Here is a 23,033-nt window from a genome sequence, read left to right as displayed (position 1 = left end):
TTATTACTAGTGTTGTGGTGGTTGGTGGTGTTGGTGGTAAGGTAGCACCCGTGTGTGTGTGTGTGTGTGTGTGTGTGTGTGTGTGTGTTTAGAAGCAGAAAGAGAGTCAATGGTCACCACAAAGAATTCTCCCTTGTGATCTCATACTCTTCACAATAATTCTATGAGGCTTATTATTACCATTTCCAATGTGGAAACCAAACTTCAGATGAGTGAAGGTATCTACATAACATCAAAAAGCTATACACGTAGACCTAGGGCTCAGGGTTCAATCTGTTTCACTAACACGAACTACACAAGGTGCCTCTGGTGCCTCTTTGTGCTCTGTGCCTGCCTCTGTGAACTCCTGTGTCTAATTGGTGGCCTTCTGGCTTGCCTCCACTCTACCATCACTCACCTCTCTCCCGACTCCTTTCTTCCCAGTGACACACATACCAGAGGACACATGATAGGAGCCCAGAGTGTTTGAGGGATTGAGAAAAAAAAGTTGCCACACTCTTAGTGAGCTCCTGTGTCTAAAAAGCATTCTTTGGTCACATTCCTCCTTTTTGACACATTCCAACATATGTCATTTGAGCCTTTAGGTACCAGCATCCTCTGTCTGAGCAAGGGTAGCATTATCAGTTTTTACCTGTAACCCCTTCATTCTCTCTAGGTTAAAAAAAAAAAAAATCCAGAAACAGCAAAGAAAAGCCAATGGCTAAAGGAGCTGTTAGGACCTTCAAATGCTATTTTTCAAGATGTTCCAAAAATCCCTCCGTGTGGCCAAGCATAAATAACCATGGTGAGGATTGTCCTTGAGAGGCTGTCCCCATTGAGGAGTGTTATCATCCCCAAACAAAAACAAATAGCCAGCAGAGATTTTCTTTGGAGGACTCTGTCCACCCATATGCTGTGTCTTTTGTGAAGCAATATGAATAAATGGTTCTTTTGTCAAGGTTAATTTATTTTTATGCTTGGAAAAGTAGCACTAGAGATGGAAGGCTGTGTTTTCCTTATTATGGCACAACTGCAACTTTGAAATGTGTGTGTAATGGACCTGCCACTGACAGGTGCTCTCAAGAACCTCAGCATAGATTGACAGAATGCTATTTCTTTTCAAGGCTTAAGTACTCAGAGCAGGAAAAAAAGAAAATGACCCTGTTTCCCCTTGCAGACTTCAGTTTTATTTGCTTCTTTTTTATGATGTCATTAGAAACTGTCCAAGTTTCAGAAGGAGTAGTCATTCTTTGGATTTTCCAATATCCTGCTGCCTAGAGTTGGGTGAAAACTAACTCTGTGCCAGAATGGTGTTGCTTGTAACTGCTGAATCTTCTTCTAAAGTGTCCAGACTGTGGAAATCCTCTAGAGAGTTCCCAGGAAGGGTGAGATGAGGGACTGCACTCCATACAGTCTCTGCTCATTAGCAGGAAAGAAACCATATCATGAATACTATTTTTTCCCTTCCATCCCCCTGACAACCACAAAGCCAGAAACTGGTGGCAAAAATCAAAGATACCATTTACCCAGTCCTCCCCAAATTGCCTGTAGCTCTTTAAGGTTTGAGTTCCAAAATGAGGATAAAAGAGGTACATCAGTCTATACTTCGGGCTCTTGGGATGCAATCCTTATTGTTTGGCTACCTTTAACATAGCCAAAGAACTATCTCAGACCATGAGTCAACCTACTTCATTCTTCCTTCACTTTGCAGAAGGACCATGATCTAAAGGACATGGGGAGATATTCTGTGGATTATGTATGGTTAAATGGACCTTCTTGGATTCATACTTACCTATAATATTTTCCACGGGAAGGAGCAGATACCAATGACCCTGTCTCAGTCAACTTGCCCTGGTAGAAAACTCCTCTCCTTCCACCAGACCCACTCCATATCCCTCAGGAAGAATTCATACCTTGTGTACTTCCATTACAGTCAATGTTGTACTTTGGTGTTCCCTTCTAGATCTTTCTCCTCACTGGCTGTAAGTTCCAGGAAGACAATTCATACCCTCTTACCAGCATCCCCCTAAAGCTAACACTGCTCCAGGCAAGTCCCCACATCTTCTTGGCCTTCTACAAAAAGAGACCCAAGTTCTAAGGCTAATGACTCCCCCCTGAGCAAGTTTAAGAATGAGAAAAATCAAACCTGCTTTGCAGATGTCTTAGAGAAATAAGATTTTGGGGATTCTCTTACATTGAATCATCACCAGCTGCTCTCATAAACCTATTGTTTCATTTCAGAAATGTTCATCTGAATTCTCCTCCCACACTCACCCAACATGTTCAGAAGGCACCACACAGGGCTGAGCCCAACCCTCAAGCAGGAAGCGATTTGAACAGAGGTTCCAGAAGGAACTGGTCCTCTGAACGACAGATTTCAGACCCCCATACTCATTTACATTGAAAAATAGAATCGCATCTCAGTGTTCTTCCAGAACTTGATCATCACCTCTCACCTCATAGCTGAGTTTTACCTACATTGATATTTAATACAGACATTTCGACAAACCAAGGATCCATCCACACAACTCAAGTACTGAATGTTTATTATGTGCCAAACTGCATGTTAGATACCAAGAATTTAGCAGAAGTATCTAGATAGTTATAGTCCTGATTCATGGACCAACAGGAAAGACAGATATTAAACAATAAATTTCAACAAATAGTCTATTAGTTACAGTAGTTGTTTTATTCTATTCAGGCTACCATAACAGAATACTATAGATGGCTGATAAACAACAGAGATTTGCTTCTCACAGCTCTGGAGGTTGGGAAGACCAAGACCAAGTCACCAGCAGACTCAGTGTCTGAGGAGGACCCACTTCATGGTTTATAGACAGCTATATTTATGCTATGACCTCATGTGATAGAAAGAGGAAATGAACTTTCTGGGGCTCTTTGAAGGGCACTAATCCCATTCATAAGGGTTGTGTCCATTCATAAGCCCTCATCACCAATCAGAGACCTTATCTCCAGATGTCAGCACATGGGGGAGTAGGTTTCAATGCATGAACTTGGGAAGAACACAAACCTTCAGTTTGCTTCAAAAACATTACCGGAAAGGTGAGCTAGTGTCATAAGCAACCAGGGGATCCAACATAGGAAGTGTCATGTTGAAGCTGCAATGTGGAAGATGAGAGTGACCTTGGGAGGAAGAGGAAAGAGAAAGAACCCTAATGACAGCCTCCAATTAGGCAGAAGACTGGCACAGCACCAGGCATCTCCAGACTCTATGCAGAGGCACCAACATGGGCATTTGAGTGAAGGTGCTGCAGGTTCAAGAAACACTCTTGTAGCTAACTAAGGGTTAGGAGAACTGCTGATAGAAAAATAAGGGATTCCTAAGGAACTGAAATGCAGGAGATAAAATAGGCTTTGCAAAATGAGGAAACCAGTACCAGTTGAAGCTCCTTTCCTGAGTCTAGACAGCCTCTTCTCTTGCTCATCTTTTCTCCCCCTCCTTTCTTCATCCATACATGCCACTCCTTGCTTCTCTGTCTATATGCTACCTCTTTCTCTCTCGCTTGTCAAGTGTCTTATTCAGCCTTATACTGGTCCAATATGGCAGCCAACCCCAAGTTAACACAACTGTACTGTTTCAACTCCACCAACCAACTGTAATCTCAGTATTACAATTCAATTGCTTAAAGAAGTTAATCATCTGATGGACTATTAGCCATATAATAAAGTCACCTCCCCAGCCATAAGGATGGAAGATAGAACCCTTGCCTAAGCCAATCAGCACAGGGTATTTTTTATTTATCTTTTACTTGTTCTTTTTACTTATACATGACTATAGAGTATATTCTGACATATTTATACAAACATGGAGTACATCTTATTCTAAGGAGGATCCCAGTCTTGTGGTTGTACATGATGTGGAGATTCATTGTGGCATATTCTACATGTGCAGCACAGTGCACAGAAATGACTTCAGAGAATGTGCATCAGACTCTGGGTGGGAATTCTGGGATGAAAGATTCTCCACCTTTTGTGGATATTATGAGAGGAAATATTCATTCTTCCTGTAGATTCTGAGATGGGATGTAGTAAATTCCAGATCATAAGCAACATTTTTGTGACATTAACCCATTTTGTCCCAGCATCTCAGGCAGAACACTTATAAAAACTTAAATTTAGAATACACTATGTAACCATATAATAATAAGAATATAATTATATAATAACATTAATATAATATATAAACTCAGTATTATTATCTCCAACCTGTTTTAGCACACCTATGATTTTTGTTGAATATTCACAGCCTTGTGAACGTGGGACTTAATGGGTTAAGGGGAATCAGACTGAACATGGAGCCATCCCAGAGGAGCCAAAACCAAGGTTATAAAGGTGACATCATCTGAGCTGTGATTCCAGCTTTTCTTGAAGCTGAGTCTACCCATGACATTTCCAAGCCAAGCCAATCAGTTCCTTTTGTTGTTTAAGCCAGTTGTAGTTGTATTTTGCTGTCCCTTGCAAAAAAATTAAAAAAGTCAACTGTTGGCTTGCTCCTTACCCCCCATTGTTTGTGGAAAGGGACTTGGGAGTGCAATTTCATGTTCTACCTGAGAAATGGTTCTTTGACAAATGATTGATCCAAATGATATCCAAGGTACCCAGACAACTTCGAATTATGGGCAAACAAATGGTAAAGCTCGGGTATGTTGCCTTGAGAGCTGAATTCATAAGTATGGAAGGGAAAAAGCAGGTCATTCTGATACTGAATTGCTCTCTCTCCTTTTCTAAAGAATTTTAATCACGTTTTTCATCACTTCATTAATTTTTTCAATTTTTCTTGAAAACGGTAAGTATTCTTCTTAGAAATAGCCACGGGCTATGTTTGAAACATCTCAAATGAATTCTTTTTGAATTATTCATGTGAGAAAATCTCTATAGATACCAGAAATAGGGTGTCTTTCTGTTTCCATAACTTAAAAACAACTTGAGTGTTTGGCTAAAAAGAATACCATTTGAACGGAAACCAGATTTAAAAAAAAAAAAAAAATCACCCCATTTTGCTTTCCACAAATCAAATTTGTAGGAGGAAAAATATAGAACTTTAATAAGACACTTAACTCTTTCTCACTCTATGTGGATGTGTGTGTCTGACACACACCATAAGCAACCAGAAGGCAGGCTGCGGTCTAGGTATCAAGGCTGAGCATTTTCCAGCAGAATACCATGATTCCTGGGCAGATTTCATTAATGGTAGATGAATCATAACTCAGAACCATGATAGAAGATCTTTCTATGTAAGTCAGGACTCTGTTTACTCCTGTGTTCATATTTTGCTTTTTCATTTTAAGGAACGCAAATTTCCCAAGTTCGTATCCAAAGAAATGGAGAACATGTACATCGAGGAGTTGAAGTCCTCCGTCAACCTGCTCATGGCCAACCTGGAAAGCATGCCAGTGTCCAAAGGTGGAGAGTTCAAGCTGCAGAAACTCAAACGCAGCCACAACGCTTCCATCATCGACATGGGCGAGGAGAGTGAGAACCAACTCTCCAAGTCAGATGTCGTGCTGTCTTTCTCCTTGGAGGTAAAAAGCCCTAGACCCTTGAAAACTTCCTTGCAGAGCAAGCCAGATACGGGTGATTAGCTACAGCCCAATCAGCCTATTTTCCCCATTGCACCCTGGGAGCAGTTATTAAAATAACAGCTTGCCAAGCATAGGTCAGCTAATCAGCAAGCGATTCTCCCCTCTCCAGGAGCACACTTTTTCTTGAGGAAATGCAATCTTAAGAACCACCTACTGAATGTGATCTTCCCTGTCTTCAAACACTGCTGAAGGATTTCATAAGATCTTATGCAATTCCATTTAGAAGCCTAAAAAAATTTGGCAACCTCTATTATAGTTATAAGAGAGACAATCTTGCATCGTTTCATGGTGCAAGATTCACTTTCCCATCTTCTTTCCTGTTGTATATCAGAGTTACCTGGGAAGTTGGATTGCGATGCGGATTCCTGGGTACCACACAGACCTGCAGAACCAGTCATTAGGCAATGGGAACAAGTCTTAGGCAATAGATAACTACCCAAGAAATGAAAACACACATTCCCCACAAAGACTTGAGAGCAAATATTACAGCCTAAATGCCAATCAACTGGTACACGGATAGGCAAAATGTGGTATGTCCATTCAGCAGACTATGACTCAGCAAGTAAAAGCAACAACCCACTGATTCTGATACCATGACATGGGTGAACCTCATAAATACTATGCCTAGTGCAAGCAGTCAGACACAAGAGAGCCCAGGCTGCATGACTTCATGGATATGACATTTCCCAAAAGCAAATCTACAGAAATAGAAAGTAGATTAGTGTTGTTTGGGGTAGAGAGTTAAAATGGGCATAAGGAATCTTATTCAGGGAGATTAAAAAAAAAAAAAAGTCTGATATTAACTTTAAAAAAAATCACCCCATTGTCCCCTTTCATGATATATAAAATATGCCTCCTTGAAATTGTCAGAAAACAGAACAAACTCCAGGTGGGTGTTGTTAGACCAGATGTTAGGGGCAGTTTTGGTTCGTTGATAACTCCCAGAAAAACGCTCTGCAGACACAGGTCCCACACGAGGAACTTTTTATTTTAGGCAGACGAATCAGGGGAAAGGGGAAAGGAAAAGAAGAAGATGGCGCAGGGTTTCTTTTTAGTTATCAGGAATTTCGCGGGCTGGGAGGAACCAATCGCGGAGGAGAATTATTACAGACTGACTGATGGACCAATGACATAGTAGAACGTAATGTGGGAGGCAGGAAGGTTATGGCAACATAAGCTGGAAATTCCTGTAACGGGAGAGGCAGGAGTAGCGCAGATTGACAGGTGGGTTGGGAGGCTGGGTTCCTGTAACAGGAGAGGCAGGCTTAACGCAGATTGACGGGTGGTTGGGAGGCCAGATTCCTTACAGGTATAGCCCTGGAATCTGTGTTTTCAACAAGCTACTCAGATACTTCAAAATGAGATGACTTCAGGGGTCAAGCCGTTTTCCCACCATCACATGAGTAGTACAGTTGTTCTCCTGGGTCAGCAACATCAGCATCACCAAGTAAATTGTTGAAGATGGAAAGTCCTAGGCTCCATCCAACCTACTGATCAGAAACTCTGGGTGTGGAACCCAGAAATCTGTGGGTGTTGTTGTTGTTGTTGATGATGATGTTATTCTTTTTATTTTTTAATTAATATTTTTATTCTTGTTGTTAGATATACATGTTAGTAGAGTGCATTCTGACATATCATACCTACATGGGGTGTGACTTCCCATTCTTGTGGTTGGACATGGTGTGGAGTTTCACTGGTTGTGTGTTCATATATGAACATGGGAAAGTGACGTCCCATTCATTCCACTGTCTTTCCTATTCCCATCCCCCTCCCTTCCCTTCATTCCCCTTTGTCTAATCCAATGAGCTTCTATTCTCTTATTGTGTGTTAGCATCCGCATATCAGAGAGAACATTTGACCTTTGGTATTTTCGGGATTAGCTTATTTCACTTAGCATGATAGTCTCCAGTTCCACCCATTTACTGGCAGGTGCTATAATTCCATTCTTTGTTATGCTGAGCAATATTCCATTGTGTATACATACCACATTTTCTTTATCCATGCATCTGTTGAGGGGCACCTAGGTTGGTTCCATAGCTTAGCTATTGTGAATTGAGCTGCTATAAACAATGATGTGGTTGTGTCACTGTAGTATGATGTTATTCTTTTTAGTTGTACATGACAGTAGAATCTATTTTGACATATTTATACAACATGTAATATATTTTATTCTAATGAGGATCCCAGTTTTATGGATGCACAAAATGGTGAGATTCACTGTGGTGTATTCATATATGAACACAGGAAAGTGACGTCCCATTCATTCCACTGTCTTTCCTGTTCCCATGCCGTCATCCCCTTTTGTCTGATCCAATGAGCTTCCCTTCTCCCCTCCCCCACTCATTGGGTAGCATCTGCACATCAGAGGGAAGCGTCTGGTTTTACAAGCCCTCTGAACGAGTCTGATGATTCTGATTCATACCACGTTTGAGAACTGTGTGCTATTACATGGCAAAGGTCACATCCCTATTGTTCTTCCTTGAATTAAGCCAGTAAGAAAGTTCATATTTCTTGCATATCTGCATAGCTCTCCTTGTGTAACGATGTTATGTCTTTCAGAGTACAATTGAGAGATTTTTTTCACACATATTCCTCACGGTAGCTGGCTGAACTAGGTGATTTGGTTCTGATTCTTCAATCAGTACCTCTCCTTTCCCCCTCATTTCTCCTTTCTGTCTCCTCTCTCATGACAGAGCCAGCCCCCAAATCACTAAATATCAGTATAGCTGGTGATTGAGTAGAGCATAGGGCAGCGATGGAAGGTACCAGAAATAGCCAATGATACATCTTGGTCCAAGAGGACACCAGTCTCTTCCCTCAGTCTAGACCAGAGACGCTGTAGCTCTAGATATGTTTTTGTTTTGACTCAACAATGTTGGTCTGTAGAGTTCTCATATTTTATTCCCATATGGATGACCAGCACCATTTCAAAATCAAATTTCTGACTGCAATTCTGATTCAGATTTTCATTTTCTGGTAGGAAAATTGGAGTATCTGGTAACTCTGCACTGGGGAAGGAAACCATCAGCTGCTCCCTTTAGAGAGAGGGAGCCTCTGTTCTCCAGTGTGTCACAGACCCCACTACTCACTACTGCACCTCTGACTGTAACGTTGAATGGCACTTGCCTTTATCATAGTTTATTTGCACTATCGCTTACCTTTTTGTAAGGAGAAGAGTGAATTTGCAAGTTGTGTATCCGCCAAGAGGTGAATCAAAGGCTAGAGTATTTTTTAAGAAAACAGGCAAGAGTCTATTTCTTGGTAAAAAATGGTGGCGGCCCTGAGAGCAGCTGAATCAGTCATTGTGTCTTTCCACCTGGGAGACGATCGGCTATGCTCTGAGGAATAGCAGCTGCATTCTACACTGGTCCCAGCACCCTGGGTGGAAACCCGATAGGGGCCATCAGATACCTGCTGGTTTTCTTTCTGATGACGTCTCTGTTTCTTCTCCTCTGAGATGCCATCTGGGGACATTGAGAGTAACGTCATCCTTCACGTGTGATTCTCTTTCCAGGTGGTGATCATGGAAGTCCAAGGCCTTAAGTCCTTGGCTCCAAATCGCATCGTCTACTGCACCATGGAGGTGGAAGGAGGAGAGAAGCTTCAGACTGACCAGGCCGAGGCTTCCAAACCAACGTAAGTGGGGTGTCTCTGTGATGCGTCTCATCGAGGGCTGGCGCCCTTGGTTCCATCTTGGCCAACACCAAGATCAAAGTCGGTTTCCCCCAGGAGGACCTAGAAGACATATGCCTGCTCATTTATCCAATGAGATGACTTGACCTCACTCTTATTGGGCAGCCACAACAAAGTTTCCAGTCCCTTCTAAACTGAGAACACAGGGAATGGAAGAGAGGGTCTCTTTTCCTGGATCTGTAGGTATTCTCCTGAGATTGCTTCGTCTCTGCTTCTGTCCTTCAAGGCAATGTGCAGGACAGCTTGGCATAAATTGGTTTTGATTTCTTTTCTTTTCTTTGTTTTTGGGGGAAGGAGGTACGAGGGATTGAACCCAGGGGCACTTACCCACTGAACCACATCCCCAGCCCTATTTTGTATTTTATTTAGAGACAGGGCCTCACTGAGTTGCTCAGGGCCTCGCTCAGTTGCTGAGGCTGGCTTTGAGCTTGCGATCCTCCTGCCTCAGCCTCCCCAGCCACTGGGATGACAGGTATGCACTACCACCATGCCTTGTCATCCTCTCTAAACACTATTTGGTTTACAGCATTAATTTTTTTTCCGAAATCTTTACGTGTCATGAGATGAATTAGCCAGGCAGTACATTACACGGGACACAGGACATTAATTCATTAGGTCAACACGGTTTCATGCAACGTGCTCTGTGTACAGGTGTCATGGCAGAGTGGGAAGGAGACTGGTCTCTGTTGTACCCCTGCAGACTTCACAGGTTAGGGCAGCATCAGAAAATAGAGAATTATAAATACAGTCAGTCCTCTGGCTCCTTGGGTTCCACATTTTCAATGTTTGCGAAATGTTTGAGAAAATGAAAAAAAAAGATTATATTTGAACCAAACATGTACAGATCTATTTTTTTTTAACTTTTTCTTATTAGTTGCACATGACAGTAGAATGCACTTGGACACATCATACATAAATGGAGTGGAACTTCTCATTCGTCTGGTTGTACATGGTGTAGCGTTACACGGGTCGTGTAGTCACATGTGCACATGGGTAATAATGTCCAACTCATTCCACTGTCCTTCCCACCCTCTGTGCCCCTCCATTCACTCCCCTCTGTCTAATCCAAAGTACCTCTATTCTTCCCTAGGCCCCCCTTATTGTGAATTTGCATCTGCATATCAGAGAAAGCATTCAGCCTTTGGTTCTTTGGGACTGGCTTATTTTGCTTAGCACGATAGCCTGTAGCTTCATCCCTTTACCAGCAAATGCCATCATTTCATTCTTCTTTATAGCTGAGTAGTATTTCATTGTGTATATAGACCACATTTTCTTTATCCATGCATCTGTTGAAGGGCACCTAGGTTGAACCAATAGCTTAGCTATTGTGAGTTGAGCTGCTTTTGTTCTTTTTCTTATACCCTTACCTATACAGTATAACAACTATTTCCATAGCACTTACACTGAGGTATTATAAGTAATCTAGAGATAATTTAAAGTACCCAGGCAGATACGCAAAGGCTATCTGCAAATACTAGGCCATATTTGTAAGGGACTTGAGGATCCATGGATTTTTATATCTACAGGGAGAAAAGGAGAGACCTGGGATCAATCACCCTTGGATACCAAGGGTCAACTATAATTATAAATGCTGAGAAAAAAGTGCTTTGAAAGGAGAGAGTGGGTGCACTTGAACCAGCTTGTGGGCACACAGAATAAGCTATCCTTAGAATGTCTGAAATGTTTGACGTAATACTATAAAATTCGAGGAATAGCAGTGGAGTGAAGACCAACCCAGGTGGTGTGACTAGCTTGTGCAAAGGTCCTGTGGTCAGTCAAGGCCTGTGGCAAGGAAGAAGTCAAATAAGGCCAGTGGTACTGGAGTTTGGAGAACATTGAGTTCCCTAAGCCACTGGAGAGGCAGGCAGTGGCCATCCCCCAGGGCCATGTAAGCCCACAGAGGGGAAGCATAGAGATACAGGATTGGATATGTGTTTTGAAAAGATCGCTCTGGTGGCAGCAGAAGAGGTCAGAGCTGGTGCCAGAGATCAGTTAGGATCCTGGGGCTACGGTCAACAGGAAGTGTGATGGTTACTTCACTTGAGTCAATAGGATCTCAGGCCTCAAAGATTCGTGAGAGATCACTGTTCTGTTCCCTCCCTACCCCCTGCCTCGGTCCCTTCCTTTCCTGCCTCTGTTAAGCCAGCCTAGACGAATGAGCATCTTTTTCTCTTGGTGTTGGCGGTAAATCCCAAGAGAGTCATCAAAGGAGTCACCTCTAACAGCAGCTCGCTCCCTCGCCTCCCCCAGAGCAGTCTGAGCTGTTTGGCGGAACATGAATAACTCACCAGGATGTTCAAACAAAATAGTTCAAAGAAAACACTGGTTTTCCGGATGGGAGGAGAGCTGAGGGCATCGTAGGCCATCAAGTGATTCTTCACATGAACAGGCAAAGCCCAGGATGCCATTCATGAGAGGGGCCCCAGGAAACAGAAGCCACCTGGCTCAGCACAGCCACCCCTGTCTTCAGCTTGGATCCACACCGACCCTGGACGCTGTCTCCTTCCTACTCTCATTGATCAAATCCCAGTTTTGCCTCAAGTGACCTGCTCATTATGGATGCAGTGATGTTATGATGACTATAGGTTGGTTTTTTTTTTTTTTTAAATGTGAGACATTCAGGGGAAGAAAAACATATGTGGTGTTTCAGATAAAGGAGGAGGGGGGACATCTCTGACTCCTCTAACAGGCTGTTCCTTCCTATGGTACATTTTGACTCGAGTCAAAATCATTTTATTGAGTGCGATAGTTTCCGTTGGCAGAGGAAAGGTTGAGTAGGTCTTCATGCATTTATGAGCATTTCAAACCGTTTCGTATCATAAACACATGGAGGATGCTTGGGTGGCCCCACCAAAATGTTCATCTCTCACAGACCTGTTTATTCAGGTCCTGACAGGAATTTTATCTCGTCCTTACCCACCAGCTTCTCACACTGGAACAGAAATGTGCTTTTTCTTAAATTCCTCTTTCATCAATGAGAATTATTAAAATCCACAGTGGGTTTGTTAACTTTTTTTTTTTTTTTTTTTTTTTTGGTACCAGGAATTGAACCCAGGGGCACTTAATCACTAAGCCACATCCCCAAACCTTTTAATATTTTATTTAGAGACAGGGTCTCACTGAGTTGCTGAGGCTGGCCTCAAACTTTCGATCCTCCTGCCTCAGACTCCTGAGTCTCTGGGATTACAGGTGTGTGCCATCACGCCCAACTAGTTTGGTTTTTAGTGTGATAAAAATGAAAACTTTTTAAAAACGTTTTTATTTGTTCTTTTTAGATATCCATGACAGTAGAGTGTATGTTGACATATCATACATACATGGAATATGACTTCCCATGCTTGTGGTTGGACATGATGTGGAGTTTCATATATGAGCATAGGAAAGTGATGTCCGATTCATTCCACTGTCTTTCCTATTCCCATCCTCCTCCCTTCCCTTCATTCTCCTTTGTCTAATACAATGAACTTCTATTCTTCCCTCCCCTTCACCCTTATTGTGTGTTACCATCTGCTTATCAGAGAGAACATTTGGCCTTTGGTTTTTTGGGGATTGGCTTATTTCAATTAGCATGATAATCTCCAGTTCTGTCCATTTACTGGCAAATGCCATAATATTATTCTTCTTTATGGCTGAGTAATATTCCATTGTATATAGATACCACATTTTCTTCATCCATTCATCTGTTGAAGGGCATCTAGGTTGGTTCCATGCTATCTATTGTGAATTGCTGCTATAAACATGGATGTGGCCACATCACTATAGTATGCTGATTTTAAGTCCTTTGGGTGTATGCCAAGGAGTGGGATAACTGGGTGGTTTCAAGAATACAAGCTTTTTGACCAGGATCAAGTCCAATTTGCTGGTAAGAGTTACCTAGCATTCACAAGTATTGTGAGCCAAATCTATTCAAAGAAAGAAAGTGCCATAATCATCTCATGATGTCTGCGGAGGGAGAGGAAGAGGTACAAGTACCCCAAATTTTCCAGACCTATGGTGTCAAAGACATAGACCCAGAGTTTGAAATCTAGTAGCACTGATGTTTCTTTGTGTCTTCCTTTCTGCTCTTTTGATTGTCCTTAAAAACCTTTGTTCGCCTGCCTTCCGAATGTTTTTCTTCACCTTTTCCTTGGTCACAGCTCAGTTCTGGTGGTCTTCTCCACCTACCCTTTTACCCAGGAGCACAACCACGCTGTTAGTCCATATTCATTTCCTTCTGCCTCCCTAGTTTGGATTTGCTTAGAATCCTACATTTCTTTTCTTGGAGTCTTTTTTTTTTTTTTCTGTTTCTTTTTCTCCCTCTCCACCCACCTTCTCTTACAGTTTCTTCCATTACTAATCTCCAGCTCTCACCTCTGCTGCTTGATTTGATTATCCCCAAAGAGTCTCCTTTGGGAGGTTCTCTTTCCTCGGTCCTGATAACTTTATCTCATCATCTGATGAGATTGCCCTTTTCCTGCCTCCTTCATCTTTTTTAAAAATACACACACACATATATATATATATGTTAGTTGTAGGTGCACACAGTATCCTTATTTTATTTTTATGCGGTGCTGAGAATTGAACCTGGGGCCTCACACATGCTAGGCAAGAGCTCTATCACTGAGCCACAACCCCAGCCTCTTGTTCATCTTTTGAATCTTATTTCTCACTCTTTTTGCAGCTTTACAGGGTATGCCCGGGCTTTATGATATATTCTAAAACAAAATGCCATCCAACCCTGCTTTGTTGATCACTCAGAAATTATTACCGCTAAGTATGAATTGGTACCTGCATCCAGAGCCATCTTATCTATTGCTGGTCTATAAGGAATTTGGCTTTTGTCTTTTTATTAAAAAAAACATTGTCACAAATTCAGGAGTGTATTAGACAACCAGGTTGTCTAAGAGTATGCTCTTAAAAACTGCAATCTATAGAACACTGAAGAAAAACAAGGGCAGAGAGTTAATACCATGGTCAATTGAGTTTGGGAAATTCAAGACATTAGATCTAAGTTATCCATGGTGTACAATGGCGTTTTAAAAGCTTTGAAAATTCCAAAAGTAAATAACCCTGTTAAATTTTATGTAAAGTTAAATGATTTCCCCAAACTTCCTTGAACTAATACCTCCAAACATCCGTCGGAAAATACTGGTCTGTACTGTCAAACCTGGTCATGGAGAAATCTGCACTATATCCTCCCCTGCTTTTTCTCAATGACATTTCTTCCTTGGCCACCAGAGCCCTGCCCAGCATGGTTATATTGGATCAGTTGCAAAATATAAGAATTCTGTGTCTGTGAATTAAATATATTTTGTAGTTAAAGAAACACTGTGCGAGGCGGGTAGATGGGGCCATCTTTTATACTCAGCTAAATTGCCACCTCTCCCCACATTTCCTTTATCAATCCACCTGCTACCTCTGGGCTCTTTTCAAGCGCACAGAGCCTCTCGTCTGTTTTCCTCTCCTCCTAGTTTTTCCTTTTTTTTTTCAAAATGCCTTTATTTTATGTATTTATTTTTCTGTGGTGCTGAGGATGGAACCCAGTGCCTCACACGTGCTAGGCAAGCGCTCTACCACTGAGCTACAGCCCCAGCCCCTCTCCTGGGTTTTTAATGTGAAGAACCAAGAGAATATATGATCAAAAGTTTCCACCAGCTATACTTATTCGAAATAATGGTCTTCATTTGCAACTTGCTGTATCTGCTTCTGGTGAGAAACCAATGGGGGTAACTGAGGCAGAAGGAATCAAAATCCTGTTATTAGGTGAGGAATCTCAGGAAGGCACAGGAATGAAGAAGGGAAATTCTTTGCAGATTCAGGAACCAGGTACCTTTGTCCACATCCTGTCAGGTAGAGCAGTGGAGCTCTCCCTGACGTATTGAGAAGTTTTTCAAAAGGCGATACTCTTTTATTTTAATTTTTTCTTTTCTTTTCTTTTCTTTTTTTTTTTTTTTTTTTTTTTTTTTTGGTACCAAGGATTTAACCCAAGTGCTTAACCAGTGAGCCACATCCCCAGCCCTTTTTGTATTTTATTTAGAAACAGGGTCTCTCTGAGTTGCTTAGGTTCTCACTAAGTTGCTGAGGCTGACCTCAAACTTTCAATCCTCCTGCCTCAGCCTCCCAAGTCGCAGCAATACTCTTACCTCTGTTGATGAGAGGTTATTTTAGGTGTTACCCAGTCACAACACCGGGTAACATCAAAAAGGGTGAAGAGGAAGTTTCTCCTTTTCCACTTGACTTTAAGTTCTTCCTATTCAACTAAGAAAAGCATTTTAATTTGGTGTCAGAGGCTGCTTGACACCTCCTCCGGCCTCAGGCTGGGGCGGGGGGCGGCTTCTATAAGCACCAGCATCCAGCCAGGATTTACATAAACTCCGTGTGGACCCCATTGTGCTTACCTGTCATCTGTGGCTGGTGGGAATATTTTGTCCTTTTGTGGCAGTGACATAAGTTTTCCTTTTTAAAGAAATATGTTAACATTTAAAAAGTGAATTCATTTAAATAAGCTATATTGAGTAAATAATAGCACAAATTTAATGAAAAGTAATCCTGAAAATATCTCGGGTTGAAAGGTGAAATGGCAGAGTTGGGAAGATGATAAGCAAATCACTTTAATTTGGAAAAATTGGTGTAAAGCAACCTGACGTATTCCCTGATCAGAAGATGGACCCCAAAATTATTGTCTTTCTTGGTGGTTGGGTGCCTGGTAAGTCACTTTCTAAATGAAGCAGGCCCTGAGGATTAAATTACACAACAAATTTCATTGCAGGATCTACAAAAAACTGTGCCTTAATCTTTTCAATCCCAGGTGATTTTCAAGGGGTTGGAGCAAAGGATGTTTTTGAGCCTGACTTACCCGTGTTACCATTATCACAATGCCATCGACTTTAAATGAGTTCCCCACTGTCAGTTGTATCCAGAGGCTCCTTTGGGTCTTTCTTACACTAGGCATATTGATACGCCATGGAGCAAGCCCTCTCCACCCTTTTCTTTAGGCTTCCTTGAAGATCCCTTTGCAGAGGCAGCCTACCAAACACAGGTTGGCCTTAGTTTCTGTCTTTTTCTTTTCCGGGTGCAATTGTTTATTCTGCCAGCCTCCCCATGCACTTAGTTTGATGGGGTACTGTCATAACAACAACTGCTTCGCCCCAGTGATGGCTATCCCCTGGCCAGAGGGTGGGTCCAATCAGGTCTTAAAAGGGGAGACTATTCCTGCCCCAGGTCATAAACTGACAATGCTAGCACCTACTACCACAGGCCCAGAGGATTAAATACCAAAATATTTAAATAGTGTTGCTGAAAAGAAAGGAAGGACCACCCATGGACTCCAAGACATATGGATTCCATTATTGCCAGGAATGAGAAAAGAAACACACACACACACAATCAGGCTGTATCCTGCCATTTTCCCGGGGAACAAGAACATAAAATGCCTTAACTGGGAAATCTTGCTACAGCCCCAGCATTGTTTTCCAACAGCACTTCATCTGATGAGACCACATGAAAGCAAAAGACACACACCAAACGCAGCCACGTTCTATAATTTTCTTCTGTGAAATGAATTTGTCCAAAATGGTGTAATACAGAACGGGCCAGACTTATTATGCCCAAATTATTCATAGAAATGGAATTCTGTTAAATCGCCCCCACATTGAGTTACAAAGTCAGAAAAGGAAGTTACTCCTTCCGATTGCTTTGCCTCATGTATCATCTCCTTAATGGGAGTACTTCCTTTCTCAATTTAACTCAAAATATTTTCTGCATACCAGGCCCTTGGAACAGTTTAAATGGAAGCAGAGTATCTTCTCTGAATGGAGCCTTTGAAATGTGGATGCAAATGAATAATATGAAAGGGTAGGCTTTCACAGTCCTTCCGCAAACGTGAATGGATTTTTTTTTTCCCCATGGTGTCCAGCTAGGGCTGGAGCTAGAGCTGTGAATGATCTATATCACGCCTTGACCTTGGGTCATGAACATCCTGATAAAGGACATGCGCACTCAACAAAGGAGCTAATAAATATATACGGTAATACCGGATTGCAATCTGTGTTCTGAAAGAAATGGCCAGGCTGCTGAGATAGACAGTAATGGAGCATAGGCCACTCCAGGGGTCACGGAAGCCCCCGGGAGCATGTGAAGCTTGATTTGATACCTGCAAGATGAGAAGGAGCTGGAGAAATAGTATTCCTAGCAGAGGAATAGCAGGGGAAAAGGCTTGGAGGTAGGAAGGGATGTTGTGGTTTGGAGGTGAGGTGTCCCCCAAAAGCTCAGTGGGAGATGATAAAAGAAGGTTCAGAGGAGAAATGATGGGGTTGTGAGAGCCTTAACCCAGTCAGTGAATGAATCCCTGATGGGATTAACTGAGTGGTGACTGGAGGCAGGTGGGCGTGGCTGGAGGAGGTGGGCACTGGGGGCGTAGTTTGGGGCGTGGCTTTGGGACGTGGCTTTGGGGTATATATCTGTATCTGGAGAGTGGAATCTCTCTCTGCTTCCTGATCACCATGTGAGCTGCTTCCCTCCACCACACTCTTCCACCATGATGTTCAGCCTCACCTCCAGCCCTGAGGAATGGAGCCTGCTGTCTATGGACTGAGACCTCTGAAACTGTGAGCCCCCAAATAAACCTTTCGTTCTCTACCACTGTTCTGATTCAGTCTTTTAGTCACAGCAGGGGAAAAGATGACTAAAACACAGGACTTGATGTGTTTCCAGACCAGAAAGGAGAATAATGTAGCCAGAGATAAGTCAGTGGTGGGGAGCATTTACAGGAAGACCCTAAAGTATATGGCAGACCCAAAAACTCCAGGCCATGGGTGACCAGAAGGCTTTGAGTTTTATTCCAAGACCTCAGAGAAGCCACTGGAAGATTTTAAGCCAGGGTGGGTATGACTGGATTTCCATCTAGAAACCTGAAACATTTTTAAGGACCGCAGTAAATTTAGAGTTACAGGTATGTTGGTCAGCAAATATATATTGCTCACATACTATTTGCTAGCTGTTAGTGTCCAAGTGAGGGACAATACAGATATAACCTTTGAAATTGCAGAGCCATGGAGAATCATTGATTGGAAAAATCCAAGCAATTGGGCACGAAATGATAAATTATCCAGGAGCCACCGTAGCTTCTGAGAATTTGAAAAGCTACTGCACAGAATAGGGGATGAGGTCTCCTGAGAGCCACCTCCTTTCCTGTGGACCTTCATCAACACTCCCTGCTCAAGTTCACAGTCCAGAAGTCATTTGTGTAGGAGACCCCATGTAATGGGAACTCAGATGCAATTTCTCTTGTTTTTCCTTCCTGAGAAAAGGCTTAAGTTTCCTTCAGAGTTAATTAAATCAGAAATGGTAAAAAGCCAACACTGACCCAGAAATTCAATTCTGCTGGGCTCCCAGAAGATGTGTAGGTTGGGAGGAAGTAAAATCATAATCACAGTTTGAGCTGCTTAGAGACAGTCCCTGCCTCTCAAGCCAGAAAGTTTGGTCCAGAAACCCCAACTTGTACTGAAGACCAATTTGTCAGCATAGAGGGGAAAGTTGACACCCTGGCAAGATAACAGGCAGTAAGGCAGACGGTGGAAAGGACTCGGGTGCTAAGGAGCCAGCTTGGGAGAGTGAGCTCTGAGTTCCACACTGGACCCCATCATAAATTTGCCAACCTGTCTTAAATAAGTTACTGAGTTTTCCAGACTCCTCAAGCCCTGATAAGGGGGATCCCATATCCCTTCTACCTCAATCTGTTGGTCTCTCATCTAGCTGGGAGAGGAGCCATCATAACAGAACTTAAGCCAGTGTTTTCAGATATTGCAACTAACTCTGAGATGGTGAGATTTCCAGAATAGGTGGGAGTTCCAGAATTGGATGATCAAGTGGTAACTGAAGTTGGATATTGAAATTCCAGATCATAAGTGTGAGAAGTCCAAGAAATCTCTGATTTCATGAGTCATTGAATCTTAGGTTGATAGGAAACCAGGATGTACTTTTAAAAAATAGGTCTTTAAGGACGGAGTGACTATATACCCTCTCCTTTCTGAATGCCTTGCTTGAGAAGATCACCTGCCCCGCTTGAACTACGGAGTCATCTAAGAATTGGTGTGGTGATCCATTCATGTACATGTAGGTAATGGATGTACAGATGGGAACTGGCATTATCAGTTCTCTAGTTCTCTGTACCAAATTTGTTCTTGCTCCATGTGAGTAAAGATGTCTTTTTTTTTTTTTTTTGGTACCAGGGATTGAACCTGGGGCGCTGAACCACCGAGCCACATCCCCAGCCCTTTTTTATAATTTATTTAGAGACAGAATCTCACTGAGTTGCTTAGAACCTTGCTAAGTTGCTGAGGTTGGCTTTGAACTCCTGATCTTCCTTCCTCAGCCTCCCAAGCCATTGGGATTACAGGCATGCCCCAATGCACCTGGCTAGAGTTGTGTCCTTTACAGAACGCTGCATTCTGACATCAGAGTGACATCAACACCAAACCAAAAGAGAAAATTAACACATTCACTTCTCCTCCTGGTTTCATTTCCTACTTGGTTTTTAAGGCAGATTATACTGTGTTAGTGGGAAAACTTGCTGCTGATAAAGGTATTAATGAGAAAAGATTTCAAGAAATTACCCTCAGTGAGTTCAATCCCACTGAGCAAATGAGCTGCTTTCTCCAGATAATGTCAGTACTGGGTCCTTGAAGTCTTTTCGTGAGGATAAATTTTAATTACATGTAAATAAATCAGGCTCGACTCCAACTCCACGGTGGAATTTTGGACCCAGGACACTCCTGACAGATGCAGCTGAAATATCTGGTGGAAAATGCAGAATTTGTGCAAACGCTTCAAATAATATTTATGACTCCTCTGTATAAGGTACTGGGCTCCATCTTATTATGGAGCTAATTTTTAAAATAAGATGTGATACTCTTCTGACCAAAGAATTAATGTGTTAATTGCAAAAATATAGAGGGAAAATAGAAAGAAAAGTTCAATATCACTCATGAACCCCACACCCAGAAATCCTCCCTGCAAATGTTTTGGGGCTTGCTTTACTCTTTCTACAGGTGCATCCACACCCACCCATAGACAGATGCACCCGATAATCTTGTATGGAAATCCTTACCTTCAACTATGATGGGGACTTTTGGATAAATTCATAGAAGTGGTATTATTAGTTCATAGCAGGTTATTCCTTCCATGTTGGGGAGTGGGGTGACCAACTCAGCCCTATTTACTTAGGGTTTTCCAGCCTTGGCACTGAGAGTCCTGCATCCTGGGCTAAACTGGGACAGTTGGTCCCATTATTTGATTGAAGACCTGTACTCATTCTCCATCATCCTGTATTCTTGCTCTTACTGATTAGGAGAGATGCTTACATGTTATCATTACGGTGGGGGTCTCTTTGGTGGAGGTACCTGGTAGCTGCATCCTCCCAGGGGACAGTATAGGACTGGAAGTTGCTTGCTGAATTTGTTTGGGGGAGACCTCTCTCTTTTCAGCTTCCACCATAAGAAAGCTGTCTTTGTCTCTGGCAGCCTCAGACAAGTCCTTGCAGCCTTCAAATTGGAGCCTGGAATTAAGATGCGGTTCAGCTGTTTGTATACAAACAGCAAGCAAATCTTTGTGCTTGAATGAAGGTCACTCCCAGCCTCACTGAGCAATCTCAATTTGCTCCATTTGTCTGGATACATAAAAAACTGCATGATGAGAATTATAATATCAACAACAGAGTGATAACTTCATGTGACTAAGCAAGCAGATTACATCGTGGTGTTTGTATATGGAGGTGAACGCAATTAATGTCTTAGTTATATTTGTGCAAGATCCTGGGTTTAAGCAGCAAGAGAAAACAAAATTGTGGATTCAAATGTATTGGGAGAGACATACCCAAGAAGCAAACTCAGGTCACTGTAGGAGACTTCTGAGTCTCACAATAACTATCAATGGTATGTCCTTTCTAAAATAGAATTTTTGTTCATGTTTTCTCCATTTTTTTAACTTATTAGTGATCAAGACACTAAATTCTTATGGTACATGTTAAGTCAAGTGAAAATGGGTGTGTCTTGCTAAACAGGTTTCGGAACCAAGGTTTATTTAATTGGGTTTAGTTACTACAAACTAAGATGGCCTACCAATTTCATTACCTAACAACTAAACTTTTTTTTTCTCTACATACTAAAGGAAAAAAATATGTATTGTATATACATGTGTATATATTATATATATATATGTATATATATATATATATCTTTTTCAATATCTATCTGAAAAAGATATAGATAGATGGATAGATTGAAAAAATATAGAGATAGGTCAAAAAAGATATATATAAAATTTAGAAAAAGAACTCTCTTTTCCTTTGGGTTTTATTTTATTTTATTTATGTTTTGTTATTGTTATTGTTTATACAGAACCCAGCGGTTCTTAATGTGCTGATCCATATTCCCAGCACATTTTTTTTATTTTGAAATGGGTCTCACTAGTTGCTTAGAGCATCACCAACTTGCTGAGGCTGGCCTCTAACTTGTGATCCTCCTGCCTCAGTCTTCAGCACCTCTGGGATAAGAGACCTGTGCCACCATGTCCAGTTTATTACCTTTTTTTTGAAAAAGCAAACCAAGAAAAATATTTGTCCTGAATTCAAAATGGAAAATAGTTAGACACTTGAGAAATAACCTTGAGAACATTCTAAACAGAGAGGTGGTTAACAGGAGAAGTGATTAGCAGGTCTTAATCCTAAACCCAAATTAGTAGGTGACTGAAACCAGAGTCTCTTTACACCAAACACCTTATTTAAAAATGGGGGTAGCGAGGCATGGTGGCCCATGACTGTAATCCCAGTGACTCAGAGGCTAAGGCAGGAGGATCTGGAGTTCAAAGTCAGCTTCAGCAATGGCAAGATCCTAAGCAATTCAGTGACACCCTGTCTCTATTGAAAAAAAGGGGGGGGCTGGGGATGTGGTTCAGTAATCGAGTGCTCTTGAGTTCAATCCCTGGTATACTCCCCCCCCAAAAAAAAGTGGGGGTAAATCACATAAAACTCCAAAACAGCAGTATGACATGTTGTTTACACTGACTTTTTTTAGTCCCCAAGTGTTGACCCCGTGTATGAATGTTCTCTGCATGAGCTTAAACCAGTCAAGGAATAAGACATGCTTTGTTTTTTCATAAGAATATTTAAAAAGAAAATGAGGAAGTATAGATCCAAAAGTTCCAAAGATTTAACCAAAGGATATGTTTTGATGTGGAACTACTTTCTATTTGCTTCAAATCTCCAGATGCACTTTGCATCCTGATTTAACTTATTTTTATCCACTCAATAAATGCTTTCATACAAATATGTGTTAGATACTGCTCTGAGCACCAGGGATACAACAATGAACAAAACAGACAGTCCCTACCCTTGGCAGCCCTGTGTTCTGAAGAAAGGATACCTAAAATAATTCTATAAACAAATAAGATAATTTTTTAAAGGTGTGAACGATAATAATCAGGGTGATCTGATACAAATGATTGCTGGGAGAATCTCCCTTGAGACTGGCTGGCCAGGAAGTATCTCCCAAAGACATGCTGTTGGAGTTGACAAATCCATGTCAAGGACCCAGACAACTGAAGAGCAAGAGAAATAACAACCAAGGAAGAGAAGAGTCAGTTTAAAAGGAGCAGTGGTACACATCTATGATCCCAGTGACTCGGGAGACTGAGACAGGAGAATTGCAAGTTGGAGGCCAGCCTCAGCAGTTGAATGAGTCTCAAAATAAAAATAAATAAATAAATGAAGACTGGGTGTGGTGG

At 41.8% G+C, this 23,033-nt stretch overlaps 1 protein-coding gene across 18 annotated transcripts in view; it reads left to right on the top strand.

The window, feature by feature from the left end:
- The window catches only part of Cadps (calcium dependent secretion activator), a 488,152-nt gene that overhangs the window by 219,991 nt on the left and 245,128 nt on the right, over positions 1 to 23,033 (top strand). For all 18 annotated transcript variants that reach the window (XM_047531270.1, XM_047531267.1, XM_047531269.1 and 15 more), the window contains exons 5-6: positions 5,289 to 5,522; positions 9,097 to 9,218. In XM_047531270.1, coding sequence (XP_047387226.1) covers positions 5,289 to 5,522; positions 9,097 to 9,218 — 356 coding nt within the window. The remainder of the gene's footprint in view (positions 1 to 5,288; positions 5,523 to 9,096; positions 9,219 to 23,033) is intronic.

This window comes from Sciurus carolinensis, chromosome 17 (assembly GCF_902686445.1).
Source record: "Sciurus carolinensis chromosome 17, mSciCar1.2, whole genome shotgun sequence".
Lineage (NCBI taxonomy): Eukaryota > Metazoa > Chordata > Mammalia > Rodentia > Sciuridae > Sciurus > Sciurus carolinensis.
This window is presented reverse-complemented; position numbering and strand designations above follow the sequence as displayed.